The sequence below is a fragment of the Haliotis rubra genome, unplaced genomic scaffold, assembly GCF_003918875.1.
Source record: "Haliotis rubra isolate DU_JTF1 unplaced genomic scaffold, ASM391887v1 Scf260, whole genome shotgun sequence".
NCBI lineage: Eukaryota > Metazoa > Mollusca > Gastropoda > Lepetellida > Haliotidae > Haliotis > Haliotis rubra.
The window spans coordinates 369,510-385,096 of record NW_025766670.1 but is presented as its reverse complement, the minus strand read 5'-3'; the positions used below and the strand labels follow the sequence as shown (position 1 = coordinate 385,096).

The window sequence follows — 15,587 nt, the reverse complement described above, 5'->3', positions numbered from 1 at the left end:
ACAAGGTCCAGGAAGTGTGCACCAGTAGATTGGAAACCGTAGTGTTGCCTGATTTTCTGCCAAATGTCAGGGAGAGAGGTCGAACCCTTGATGATAGAATTTCTTGAGATAACAGAGCAGTAGTTCGCGATTTGTCCGAGCATGAGTTCAAGTTAAGCATTTTTCTGAGCAGCAGTTTAACGTCGTGCCTGTGGTACGGAATCACCAACAGATTGTAAGCCTCTGTGGGGATTAGCGGCACTTTTCTTCTTCCAAGTGAATCCATCGTTTAAGAAGGGTGCGAAGTTATTGTCCAAAGACAAAATATAAATCAGATTCTGTATCCAATTCTCGAAAGAATTGATAGTCTCATTAGTAGTTAACTGCCACTGCTTGGGTGCACGTGCTGCAGCCATTATATTCCTAAATGGCGCTCACGAAGTTAATAATTGACGCAGTTCGCTTGGTCCTACAAGAACGTAATGGCACTCGATCGCACTGCTTACCGGAGGTGAAAGGTGTCGTGGATTACTGGATGTCGTGGATGTTTGTCAAGTAAATGTCTTCCAACGTGGGTAAAACCGCTGACACCACGCCAGTAAACAGAAACACCAATGCTCCAATGCAGATGCGGCGAGGCCGGACATGTATTACCCGAAAACCCGGATGGCACGTACAAAAGTAGGAACAGTATATTTAAACGAAAAGAAACGTAGGGGCGTAGTATATACACAGACAAAAGTCTGACGTACACGTAAGCATGGTTGGATGGTGAGATGTGTGAGTGTTATTTGATGACGTTTCAGTTTCAACTTATCAACAAGTGATTGTGGCATTGGAATGTAATAGCTTATAAATCTTCTTACAAATCTATCTATCTGTCTATCTATCTATCTATATACAAGCCACATCAAGAAACTGTGCATTGTCAAAATATTATCCCAGTTGATAAGTACGATAACAATGTCAAAGGTACATATAAACTTTAATGGAGGGATCATGAGACCATAACAAGTCGGGAGAATTTCAATTGAAAAGTCAATCACAATGACGTCACGAGTCCACAAGCGGGGCAGGGGTCAAACGACCATGTCACAAGCTCAATAACGGGTATGTCCACCATCGGCATTGAGAACAGCAGTGCATCGACGACGCATAGAGCCTATCAAACGTGCAAGGAAGGCTTGTGGAATGTCACGCCAGATTCTCTCAAGTTCTGTTGCAAGGTCAAGGACGTTATCTGGCGGATGAGGAAGACGGCGTAGACGTCGATCCATCTCGTCCCAAACATGCTCTATCGGGGAGAGATCCGGTGAATTTGCAGGCCAAGGCAGTAAGTCAACGTTGTGGTGTTGAAAGAAATCCATAGCAACCCTTGCCGTATGAGGGCGGGCATTGTCCTGTTGGAATGTTAACCCAGGGCCATGACGTTGCAGAAAAGGAATTGCCACAGGTCGAAGAATCTGATCCCTGTAGCCCACACCAGTTAAATTGCCCTGAACAATCACCAAAGGAGTTCTTTGGCGTGCTGTTATTCCACCCCAAATCATCACGGAAACAACACCAAAGCGATTCCTCTCCAAGACACAGGGTTGTGCATAACGTTCTCCCAGGCGTCTATAGGCACGTTGACATCCATCACTATGGGAAATGTTAAACCTGGACTCATGTGTAAAAACATTTCTCCCCCAAAACAGGGTCTGCGGACATGATTTCGGCACCACATTCGGCGAGCTTGTTGATGACGTTGTGTCACGATAGGCCGTATGGCTGGACGTCGTGGTCTGATCCCGTGATGACGTAAACGTTGTCTAACTGTGTTGGGGTGGATACGGCGAAGTCCTGGGATGGTTCGGGCAGTCATCACTGCCGTCTGAAACCTGTGGCGAAGATGGGTCACCCTTATCCATCTGTCCTGTCTTGGCGTTGTTACACGTGGATGTCCAGAACGTGGCCGATCGATGGCGTCATTTGTGTTCTGGTAGCGTCTCACCTGTGGCAATGGAAATGTGCAGCCACTTGTCGTTGAGTCATTCCCCCACGGACCATCCCAATGGCCTCATGACATTGTGCAGACGTGAGCCTTGGCATGCTATGTGTTTCAATAGCCGTTTAATTTTTTGAACGATCGCAAGGGCAGGGGTTGAGCTTTCCAAAGTGCCAGTTTGTGTGGCATTCATTTGCTCTGTTTCTCTTTCCCGGAATGCACGTGCAACAACGTATTGCACGTCTCAAGGATGAACCCACTGACGTCACGGAATGTGGCACGTGCATGCATGTTGGATTCATGTCACTAATCTCAGGTATACAGGTTCGATAAATTTAGATTTTAAATTTTTCTATGCACAATTTCTATATGTGCATAGTATATATATGATATTTATATAGCGCACATATCCAGGCAACTACTGCTTACTTCTTTTAAGTGCACAGGGTTGTATACTGCACACTAAAGAGTCTGCACACAAAGTTGACTCCAAGGTTTTTACACCCGGTCTCAGGTGGGCTCGATCCCGACACCTCAACCTTGCTGGATCACTAACCTGGCGCCTTAGCCAGCTCTCCCACTGCGCCCAAACCGGGGGCGCGGTGGGCGAGCAAGTAAGATTGAGTCGTGTAGTTATGTATCATTTATTTAACCTGACGCAAACCAGCATTCAGTTACACTGCAGTTGTGGTGCCATTATACTATTTTTGGGTTGGAGGCGCAAACGCCTCCATGATATACACTTGGAAAATTCAGACACTGATACTTTGTCTCTTTGTATTTTGGCAATTCCAAATGACAATAATGTAGCAAAATTATTAGAAGCCACTTGACCATGTGAATAATCCGAAATAATTGTGTCTCTTTATGTCATAGTTAATGCAGAAATCGAGGTTTTTATATATCTATAATTTAAACACATTCTGCGTTATTACTGATCGAAAACGTTAATAGACTGACTTAAAAACAATTTAGACATGTAATAGAGCTCACGTGTACTAGTTTCAGAGTATAATTTCAAATTGCAGAATAGGAAAATCCATTCAATTTTGTAGCACCCATTAGCTTTTCCTGGAATTGAGGGACGATTAGTATCTCAGAATCAGTTCGAGAGGCCTATTCAGTAAAAGTATCGCGAGCGCTGAGCGTACATGATATACCGTGTTTCTGGAAGATAACTCAAAAACCGTTCATTGTATCTTTTTGAAACTTTGCATGTGCATTACTCAAGTACTGAAGTAGTGTCGTTTGATATTTTCAGATTTCAGAATTTTTTATTCTTTTCCGTTTCATTTGGAAACCAGTTGGATTCGGACAGAACAGGGATGGTTGAATTTCTTTGAAGGGCTTGGATTCACATGATTTTTGCAAATAAGCAGGACCGGGGAGATATGTCATCTTTTGATGACTCGTTACCATCCGTCATAAAATAGAAGCAACATGTAGGACCATCACTAGTACTTCATTTACACTAAGAGAGTGAGTAATATTCAACGTCACATCGGCAATATTTCAGTCATATCGTGATGAGAAAACTTTTGTCGTTGAAATGGAATATGTGTATATTCTAGTAAAACAACTAGACTATCATGGTTAGAATTCAAACTAGCATGTTGAGTTAAAACTAATAATACTATTGGGACAATACATAATATGAATAGGCTATAGATCACCAACAACTGAAGGTAGATCACCATGATCATCTGCAGCAGCAGGTTGGAGCAAAACATCTCGAATATTGCTTCTCAAACTTCCTTAAAGGTCACATGCAACGTAAAACACAACTTTGCAGATTCCGATACCTTTCGGTATGGACGTACCGAAACAAATCATCAAAAATGCAAATTCAAGTTATAAAGTTAAAAAATAACGCGATGAAAAAAACCACGCGAAATCGGAGTTCAAACGATTCACTAATTTTCCTCCGAAAATTTCGGGGGAAAACGGGTTTCAACATCTGGGCTGCGCTCATTGCATGTGCGCAGTGAAATAGGTTCGCGAACTTGGAAGCGGGCTGTCTGGTGAATACTCGGTGAAGGCTTTGGTGTGAGCTATTTTCCTAATGTTTTGTTGATATCTCACAGGCGCGAGCTGTCATATGTTATGACAGTAAATAAACTTTTTATATAATTTCATTTGTCTATTTCACCACACGTTCTTCTTACCGAGTCACTTTCTCAGTTCGATACTTAAAAGCAATGTCATTATTTAGCGTTAACACAATTTCTAACTGTGATATATGTATCACGTTGTCACAGACAAAATTCAATGTCTTGTTTTATTGACACCTGTGTGTCTGCCTGCCTGTCTGCTAATGACAATATTCAATACACAACTGCGATCACTGACCACATGCAATTTGAACTTAACACCAATCAGGCTATACACCATAAACAAAACGCATTGATTTATGGCCCGAGTCCGGTCTCTGTCACATTATGTAATTACACAGACAGGCAGGTGTGATACTTGAACACATAACATGTTATGATGTCTGTTGATTGCAAAATGTTATACACAAAAAATGAGCATTTATTTACAAAACCCAACATCTCTATATATACACACACAATGAGCCGTGAAGGCAGCATCTGCAAATGAACCAGCCGTTACACTTGAGTGCACACCCACCCGCTCTGACTGGGTTCGGTATCACGGCTGCTTCATTTCGAGGGAGGTAAACCCAAGTACAAAATATTGCACTTTTGATTTGCGATTATACGCTTATAATTTTGTTTATTTGTTTTTTCATAATCAGCAATGCATATTATGTGTCATGAATAAGTGATAATTGTGTTTTCATTATGTATGATTTTTTGGTTGCATGTGACCTTTAAGTGGCATTTAGAAGCTTGTACCACCATACTAGGGTCCATGCTACCTGCATGGACACATCATGTACAGGCACGGTATGATATGACAAAAAGCTTTGACATAAATGTCATCTACCGGAGAGTGTCATATTTGCGATGCGAGTACCGATCTCTAATAGAAGCAAACCTCTAATAGGCGGAGGTATAGTCATCGTGATGCTCTTGAAATCAGCTTCACAGCCAATCATCTCACATCCATCTCACTAAATTTCTTAATTTAGACAGGTGCCTCCAACGGTGCCTTTTAAAAGTTTTTTTTGTACAACATTACTTCCAAAGTAAACGATTGCAAAGATTCTCTCACCAAGTCTGTCAAAAATATGATCCCCCCTCGATCACAACGGAATCTTTTGACTAATTCATTGTAATCGTAAAATGTTAAATGTCCTTATGTTCTCGAAAATGTCTGAGGTGCGGCTGCGTTGTCTGGCGGCCGCCATTTTGTTGAGTTAAAAAAATTCTTAGGTCGACTTAGGAGTCCTCTGTGACGACTCCTAACATTTGCTCACTCTAACAGTAAAGAGGCTTAATAACTAGATCTTTAAAGGGCAAGTTTACACGAAAATTAACCTTTTGTCTTGCACTTCCTCTACATAAAACATGTTTGTCAAGCAGTCTCATAGCCAAAACAGTACAGATATCATTAGTAACTACTTTACTTTTTGCATTACATTAATCCATATTTTGCACATTTACCGAGAGTTCTATGTCCACAATAAACGCACCATGGCTTAGGTCCCTTGCAAATGACGTCATTGGTGCCCAACTTATAAACAAATGACGTCATTATACTCTATTATACTCTATTTTACCCTATTTCACGTGGTGCAGGTACAGGTGTGGTTCTTGTGTCTCGATGCGCTGGCTACCGTTTTAACCATCTTGTTGCCTGGCCGCCAGCTGGCTTTGTGTTCCGGTCAGTGCAACAATGTAATCACCTTTGGAACAAAGGTATACATTGTACGAAAAGTGTTACCACGTAACCAAATTGTATAACATTCAACCTGAGTCAGTCGCCTTCCAACAGCATCTTCTTACAGCAATTTAAGCAAAACTGAAATGTATATGCATTACATCTAGCTAACCATCGGTGAATGTGCCAGCCCTCTAAGTTGCTACTTAACCCTTATCCCACCAAGCTTTCTTCATATCCATTACCGCCAAGTGGGCCTGTGAGGCCCGGTCAACCCCTTTTGATTTATATCAAAGGACCTGACAAGGTATATTACGTTTTTCTTCACTATTAGAACAATCACTGCTGTCACTAACATTTCCTTCAAAGGGAGGTTCGAACTCAGAATCTGATCCACTGTCAGAAGGTACTGCATCAGTACCACTACCATCATCATCTGCAGCAGCAGGTTGGAGCTAAACGTCGCGAAAATTGCTTCTCAAACTTCCTTAAGTGGCATTTAGAAGCTGGTGTGATGAAGAGGAACACTTTTTATGGATAGACAACTTCTTTATTGCAGTGGATGCGATGTTTCGGTGTAGATTCTAACACCGTTATCTAGCAAATGATAAACAACATCTGCACAAGGAGAATATACATGACGGGTATTTGGGTTTATACAATAGAAGAGGTTGATGTGAGTTGACATGAGGCTTGTTGTGATAAGAAATGATTGAAGCCAGTAGACAAAGGGTGGGTTATTCTTGATTAGTTAATCGTAAGCTGTAGGGATGTAATAACGTTGATCTCTGTTGATTGTCGGGGTGAGCCGTTTGATGTTGATTGCCTCTAAGAGTTCTCTTATCCCATGGCCTCTCCCCCATCATCAGCGAGATCTACATGACAGAACTCGAAGACAAGGCCCTCCTCACCTCAACCGTCACACCAATATGCTGTTTCCGAAAAGTAGATGACCACAGAACCGTCCTGTAAGAACTTAGAGACAAGATGAGATGGGTCCGACTCTACACAAGCAACACACAGTTCCCTAGACTACCCTACGCCCGAGGTCCACAAAGACTCCATCAAAGACCGTCCCCTAGTCTGTTCCAGGAACACTGTCCATTACAATACCACCAAGTATCTCGACCGGCGACGACCGCCTTCTCGCCCCTCTAGGTAAATTAGCTAAATCCTTTATCATGGACTCCGACGAATTCTGCAACAAGATCAGCACCATCACCCAGCCAGGCAAAATAATGAGTTGATTGATCTATTCACCAATGTACCAAGAGACGAAGCCCTAGCCACCATTAGAAGAAAAGTTGAAGACATCAGCGCTAAACCTAGATACCCATCAGTTCAACATACTTCACCCGGTCTGATAAAATCTACCAACAAACCCATGGTCTACCTATGGGATCTCTTGTCTCCCCCCATCATCACAGCGACCTACATGACAGAACCCGAAGACAAGACCCTCCCTACCTTACCCACCACACCAATATGCTGGTTCCAGAAAGAAAACGACATTTGCTTGATAACGGTGTTAGGATCCACACAGAAACGTCGCATCCACTGCAGTAAAGAATTTGTCTATTCATTAAAAGTATTCCTCTTCTCAAACTTGCTCGACGATTCATCTTTGACTGGCACTTACTATGCAATGTATTCATAAGGAAGCTTTATCAAGTGGCGTTGTCTGGAAGCTGAGTGGGGTGACCGGGCCTCAGAGGCCTGGCAAAGCAGTGCATGCAATAATATTTGCTTTTTAAAATTAATGGTAATTATTTCAAAATAATAATAATTATTATAAATCGAGACATGGGAAATGTAAAAATGTTTATCTCACTTTTTAAGCAGAGATTGTCTGATTGTTTGAACCAAGATTGGCATCATACTGTTTCACTTTTGAGCAAATGTCAGACATACTGCCAATTTAAGACAATGTTGCAAGTTGAAAGATATCTGTCCTTAGACATTCCATGGTATTACAAACATGTTTTAGCCAGTTCAGATGTAATAACTTCAAACTTGCAATTGAAACAGGGAGGCATAATAATACACTGTATGGACTTTGTTTATATTGTCATAGCAAAGGCATGTCATTAATTGAAGATGAATACCACCTATTGATGGTTTGTCAACGGTATAAAGATGCAAGAATTGAATGTTTTCACCATACCTATATTAGAAACCCGTGTAAGTTTTGTAAGACTTATGTCATATAAGGATGAAAATGTTTTGATAAGTATTGCTAAGTTTCTGATGAAGGCTCGTAAAATTATAAATTGCATAAATTTCAGTAAATATTCTACACATTAAGATCAATATGTTATTTCTTAGATATATTTTGCCCATACACTGTACAAAAATGTCAGACACTTTACCATGTTTACAAAGCATAATTGTATGATTGTTACAACATACTGTTACCTTATGACACCTGTGCAAATTGAAAGATATTTTTCCTTAGATATATTCTTCAGTATTATAAACATGTTTTAAGCTAGTCCAGATATAATAGCTTCCAACCTGCAACTGTAACAAGGAGACATAATACACTGCACTGTAATAGACTCTGTTTATATTCTTATAGCAAAGGCATACCAGTAGTTTAAGATGAATACCATTTAACTGACAATGTTTAAAAGATGCATGCGATTGAATGTTTTCCACCATACCTATTTATTGGTAACCCGTGTAAGGATAGTTTTGTTAGACTTGTCATGTAAGGATGATTTTTGATATGTATTGCTAGGTTTCCTGATTAAAGCTTACAAAGATCCACATGTTTTCTTTGGAAAGGTTTATTATGCCTGTACATTGTGCAAAAATGTTTCCGTAATTTTCAAAGGCAATAATGTGTAATTGTTACTGGATTACCAGCATCAAATATAATGTAAAATTATTCTGTAATATGGGCCATGTCCTTATATACTGAAATAAAACTGCCTGTCTGTCTGTCTCTGCCTTCCCTCTGCCTCCCCTGTGCCTTGTCTGTACCATCATATGCAAATAACGACGTCCGTTCAGCATTGCTTCTGCGTTCTCGCCGACCGTTATGCCTTCCTTGTGCATTCATTGGCGTTCGCTCTGCCTTCTCTCTGCGTTCTGTGGCGACTGTTCGGCAACCTGCATACTCTAGGTATATTAGTACTTGGCTACGACATTTTATCATTAGTTTCATATGAGCAGGCTAAGTGAAATCATCGTATAATGACTTCAGTAAGCGTAAACAATGAACTGCGTTTGCAAATAGCTTCTTTGCAAGGTCAACAAGCATTGTTTTTCAACCAGATAGCCATTGCCATCTTAAATAGAAGGATGAATAGACGTAGAAGAAGAAGAAGATTGAGAACCCTGTGGGTCCGCCCATGGTTGATGCAACACAGACGGTTGCAATGCGGGGACTACAACCAACTAATGCAAGAACTGCATCTAGAAGATGAAGGGTCAATCTACAATTATCTGAGAATGGAGCCAGCGCTTTTTAACGAACTCCTCCAACCGGTTGGCCCAAGAATCGCCAAACAGAACACGAATTGGTGAGCAAGTTTCGAGCCTGGTTTGAAACTTGCCGTAACCCTCAGGTTCCTTGCAACTGGGGACAAATACCCAAGCCTCCAGTACCAGTATCGTATGTCACGCAGCACGATCTCCATTTTTTGTGCCTGAAGTTTGCAGAGCTATCAGAGATGAATATAAGAATGAAGTTGTCAAATGCCAGAGGAACTCCCAAGAGTGGAAAGCTGTTGCAGATGACCCTCAGAGACTTACCTCGTGCACGTGGAGCCATTGATGGGAAACATATAGCCGTGCGTTGTCCACCAAACACAGGTAGTTTCTATCACAACTATAAGGGAGTTTTCTCTCTTGTCCTTGCATTAGTGGATGCAAATAATAATTTTTTATGGTGTGATGTGGGTGGTGTTGGAACAATGTCAGACAGCCAGATTTTCAATGAATCTGAACTGAAGACGTACCTCGAAGATGGCACAATAAAGTTTCCAACTCCTGAGTCATTGCCGAATGATGACCGTGACATACCATTCTTCCCACTTGGGGATGATGCATTTGCCCTCAGAACCTACATGATGAAGCCATATTCAACCAGGGCACTCACCAACGAGCAACGTATCTTCAACTATCCTATCTTTTGTGGAAGAAGAGTAGTTGAAAATGCGTTTGTCATTTTGCTTAGCGATTTCAACTTTCAACGATGCAGCTGATGCCTAATTCAGTCCAGGATGTGATTGAAGCAAACATTTGTCTTCACAATACAGTACGAGACCAATATGCAACGCTACAGAATGCTTGACACTGAAGACGATAACCACGACCTCATACCTGGAGAATGGAGACAACAAGCAAATATACATGATGTTGCACACCTAGTCGGACCAACCGAGACACATGAGCAGGAAAACAGTTGCAAGAGTATCTGAAGTTGCACTTCAACAATACAGCTGGATCAGTTCCATGGCAAGACTGTATGATTTGAAGTGTTGTGTATGGAACTGAATTGATGGATGATGTTCATATTGCTATCATTACTCAACATTAGTCTTATGAATTCATTATGGATATCTGGATTTCTAAATAAAGTATCAATATTGTTTGTCTTCAATTTTGTTCATATCTCAAAAAAAATTGTCAGCAGTAACATTTTCCTGATGGCCAATGTTTTCGGTAATTCTTTTGGGTTTTGGCCTTTCGTCTAGTGGTATATCTTCTTGGAGGCATGGTGAGATGTCTAATGACAAGCTCGGCAGTTCTCAAATACCGTGGAGATCGGCAGTACAAGACCTATTTATATATAATCTGGAAAGGGAAGCGCTAGTCGCTGAATGAAGGCAGAGTGAATGCTCAACGAACGTCAATGGAAGCTCGACGGACGCACAATGAAGGCAGAGAGAAGGCAGGGGCAACGCCGCAGTTTACGAAGTTTTATGTGGCGTCCTTTCGCCGACCGTTGTGCCTTCACTCTGCGACCTCGGCGATGGCTCTGCCTTCCATCTGTGTCCTGTTGTCAATTCACCATGACGGCGACCGCTCTGCGTTTGTTTTGAGCATGTTCAATACAGTCGCCATTACAGTGGCGTTCTGAGCCGTTCTTGGCGTTGGCTCTGCCTACTTTCTGCCTTCATGGTGATGGCTCTGCCTTCTCTCTGCGTTCTTCGTTCCTCCTTTGAGCGTTCAATGGCGTTCCGAACATATTTAGAATGCAGAGAGAAGACAGAGCGGTCGCCGTCCTCTGTAAAGGGGGTTTAACCGAACAAGCGGCTATTACCTAACATAATTCCATTTCCGTATGTTTTTTTCAACTTGCTGGTCGTGACAGCTTTTTCTGAGTGTGTAGCTTCAGAGCTTCTTGAGTACCTTCCATCAGACTGTCGTTTAACATAAAAAATATAAATCGAAACAAGAAGAAAAGAAATAAAATTAAATAAATTACTCAAATTTCAGTTACGTAAGTCAATGTTAGCTGATACTAAAAGTGCCACAAAAGGCCAAATGCTTATTGGTGTTAGATAATCGTGTTTGCTTGGTCCTATAGGACCATTGATATGATATTTTAAAACAACAGCAGTAGTTTTCATGATAAATTACCTCTTCAACCTAAAAAAGAACGTACATAAAAGTCAGTTGATACTATTGATCAAGTAATAAATCCTGGGCCCTGTTCCACAAACGATCGTAGCGCTAAGTTGAGCGTAACTCCCATATACATTAACATAAATTGACGACTGTCGTAGCGCTACGATCGCTTTGAGGAACGGGACCCAGCAGATCTGCAATTTGTGCAGAACACTGGCGATATGAGGAAATTGTTGCAATTTAGTTATCTTTTAAACCCAAATAAACGAATCGTAAAAACACTATCGATCAATAGATAAATGTTAAGATATTTGCACTAATGTAAGTGTTTATTTTTTTTTAAACTTGACAAATTTTGTCTTCAACCGAATGACGAGAGGTTGATCGAAGTATCGCCTGTAATGTAATAGTAAATCGTGAAATATATTTATCAGATATTCATATGCAAGAAACGTATCTCTCTTTTTTTCAATGAAATTGTTATTTTTATTTCACAAGATACTGAGTCATGTTTGCTGCTTTTTATACAGGAATAGTACTCGATTATCAGGGTTATCCTGAACAGACTTTAAGTGACCAGTCAAATAACAGTTGTGACTAATGTTACCATAGCTTATTCTGAATTTGGGGACGTATTTTGTGTCAGTTACATCCTTGTTAGAATTTCAATTTGACGTCAATTCGTTCTTTACAAATACTATCGATCAAGGGACTCTTTTCTCTTTCCTCGTTCCTGTTACTGAACTTTTCATAATTTGTCAATTTTAGTAACAGGAACGAGGAAAGTGTTTATCAACCTTCTGTACACGATTGGAAACAAACGATAATGCGTGAAGGCAATGCCATTTCGATCTCATACATTTATATAACACACCTTTTGTTCGGAATAGCCCGACATGGCTATTCGGAATAGCCTGACATGGCTATTCGGAATAGCCTGACAAGGGTGTTGAGACGAGTCGACAAAAGTTAAAAACAATTATGAAAATTTGATGATGTCAAATATCTATTGTTGTTGTTTATTCGAACAATCAATTCTGAAACATTGTCGATGAACCGTGAATCACTGAGAATATTTTGGAAAACAAGAACTTTCAGCCATATTGCAGAGTGTTTATAAAAACACGTCACACCTGTGCCGGTTATGTTTCGCCCATTACATCCCAACTACAAATCAATATCAGCTTCTTTATACGAATCCCTGAATTCCTCATACAGTTCACAATTGAATGACAAATGGTCTTTGTCACCAATACTAAGTGTCTCAGTGAAATCTAGCGAAATATACCAGAAGAGTAAACGAATGCCGCGCTGGGAAAGGACCACATGTTTGGAATGTAAAAAAAGCCCAGATTTTACACTGTATTATTTTCTCATACTGTGAGAGATCCGTTCGTCTACTTGTATACACGGTACGTAAGTCCCAAAACATTCGAAGTAAATAAAACGTTCCACTTTTTAATCGTAGAATACGTGCTAAATTGATAACGGATGAAGGGGTGGTGTAAATCCAGCTAGGGTCCATGCAGGAAGCAAATTTGCTGTAAGTCCCCATGGTCCCTAGTATGGTGATCTACCTTCCGTTGTTAGATATTTTTTTTCCTTATCCTGACTCATGCTCTTTTGCTTGTCTTCTTCTTCTTGCGAACATAGTGGAAACACTTGTATCTCCTAATTGAAGCTCCCTTCAATGTATAATCACTAATTAATACTCACCATGACTTGCCTCCCTTTGTCCCAGCGCGGGAAAGGTGGCGCCACCCTCTGGCCACATGCTTCACTCTCTCCTTCTTCGCCCAGTGAGCAGGATGTGAGAGCACCTGTGTCTCCTTGCACACTATATCCTTTGATTATTCTTAGTTTATTACCTCTTATTCCTTACTAAAGAGGTGTAGCTAGTATCCTTTAACAATATGTATTGATTATTACTCGTAATTCTACTGTTTATTCACGGTTTTCCGTGATTGTTCAGCCTAGTTTACGTGGATGAAAATCTGTACTGTTTGTAGATTACGTTTTTCTGCTGCTGATCCGCATTTAATATGTCCTAGCTGTACTACGCCTTGTGCGTTTACTTCACGTTGCAGTTATTGTATTAATTTATCCATTTCTGCATTTAACAAATATCGTTTTTGCGTCTTGAGACGTGCAGCAGATAGGTCACGTAAACAAGCCTTAGGCATGGCCGATACATCGGACCCTCTAGCCAGTCAACTGCTGTCGGACGACCCCCTCCCGTCTGGTGTTCCGCTAGAGATTCCTTTGGAGGAGGGGCGTGGGATGCAGTCCGCCGCCTCCAAGAAGCGTCCTGCTTCCCCAGACATCCCGTCTTCGCAGCAGAAGTCTAAGAGGGCATCGACTTCGTCACAGCGTAAACTCCGTACCCCCAGGGCAGCGCCGACCTCCAAGGGAAAAGCTAAGAAGCCAGCTAGAACGTTCTCAGCCGAGATTCTTCCCGCCGCTGAACTGGGCCTGTATGACGACCAGCCGATCATCATACCCGATCTACGCCACAAGAAGCGACCGGTGTCAGCTACAGTAACGTCAGCAGAGATCGCCAGGCAGCCTGATGTCTCTACACTGATGTCCGACGATCATTCTGAGGGGCCCGTCGCTAACATCGCAGAGAGGGCATCGACGACATCGTCGCAGACCATCCCAGACGACATGATGCAGAAGATCATGCAGATGATGGAGGACCGTTACAGACTGCAACCAGCCCAGAAGGACCTCCACGAAGGCACCAACGCAGACGACTGCCCAGAGGGACACTCCGTCAACGTAGCGGCCACGACCAAGCCACCTTCACGAAGGAAGTCACAGTCTACCTCCAGGAAGGACCCAGATGAACAGCCTGCACGAAGGGTTAGAAGATCATCACCTTCCCCGGACTCGGAGGATCATCACTCTTATAAAGATTCCAGAAGGAAGACTACGTCGTCCTTGGACTCAGACTCGGACCCCCCGACTTCACGAAAGCCTTCGCGAAGGTCAAGCCGTCACTCCTCAGAACCGGACACAGTTAAGGCTTCACGAAGGGCTTCACGAAGGACTCCAGTAGCAGGTTCTAAATCATCTTCGTCCAGACGATCATCTGCAGATTCCTCAAGGGCTTCGTGAAGCTATCAGCGTTCACCTCACAGATCTCAGCGAAAGTCTAGACGCAGCTCATCAGGCCGATCACCAAGATCATATCGTTCGCCTCGCCGTTCACCTCGCCGATCACCTCGCCGATCACCTCATCGATCACCACATCGATCTCCACACAGATCTCCACACAGGTCTTCACAGAGGTCCCAAGTCAGGTCTCCATTATCGTCTCCATGTACAGTGATAGAACCATATATACCACCATCACAAGAGTATCAACCTCTTATGGACGATCCCATTACAGAAGACGATGGAGGCATCATCTTCTCAGACACTGAGATACGATACTGGATGGTAAACAACCTAGACCTTTCTTCACCTTCCAAGAGTAACAACTCGGCGCAGATTTATTTGATGAAGGAGGACGATGCTGATGCCATCACCTTACCACCGATCGACCCGATTGCTGCAGTACCGAAGAATTTGGACTCAGCCTTCCACAAAGCCACTAAAGTCCAAACAGCACATTTACCACTGTTCCATGCTAACAAGTTTTCAACCCACAACATGGAACCGTTCCTCAAGGCACAAGACATAGACGACAACTACAAGTTGATCAATGATGTCAAGAACAAGAACTACAAGATTGACGATCGCAAGTTGGTTCAGTTAGAAACCATGACTAGGCGAATGTTCTTTGGCCTTAATAGATCTAGAACGATCAATGAGACTCTTATCACCAGATTTCGTGACACGACATCTGAAGATGATAGAATGATTTACTTGGCCCTACTTATGCAGAAGAAGGACCAGCAGTTCCTTACGGATCATCTCACAGCAGTCTCAGCAGCCTTAACCTTAGCCCGTCGTCAAGGCCTCCTCGCTTCCTGCAACTGGGGTGAGCAGTTTACAGCTCCACTCTATACAGCCCCGTGGTCTGCTCCATCCATCTTCGATGGAGGAATAGAGAAAGTCTCCAAGGAAGTCACTAAGGATTCTAGAGAAGTCCTTATGATTAAGTCAATGGATACGCTAGCCAGCGTCATCAGACAGACTTCACAAAGATATTCAGGGAAATCTAAATTCACTGGATTACAGAGAGCACGGGATAAAAAGATAGCCAGTTCCAGGGGAAGAGATTCTTTTCGTCGCCCATTTGGCAACT

At 42.1% G+C, this 15,587-nt stretch overlaps 3 protein-coding genes across 3 annotated transcripts in view; all 3 read left to right on the top strand.

The window, feature by feature from the left end:
- Positions 1-15,587, top strand: part of LOC124280109 (mitofusin-2-like) — a 357,012-nt gene that overhangs the window by 96,820 nt on the left and 244,605 nt on the right. The window lies entirely within an intron of this gene.
- The window catches only part of LOC124280112 (mitofusin-2-like), a 115,739-nt gene that overhangs the window by 56,119 nt on the left and 44,033 nt on the right, over positions 1-15,587 (top strand). The window lies entirely within an intron of this gene.
- On the top strand, positions 13,581-15,466 carry LOC124280122 (nucleolar protein dao-5-like). The gene is made up of 2 exons (XM_046716013.1): positions 13,581-13,823; positions 13,877-15,466. Exons 1-2 carry the CDS (start codon positions 13,809-13,811, stop codon positions 14,450-14,452), a joined length of 591 nt encoding a protein of 196 aa, XP_046571969.1. The 5' UTR covers positions 13,581-13,808; the 3' UTR covers positions 14,453-15,466.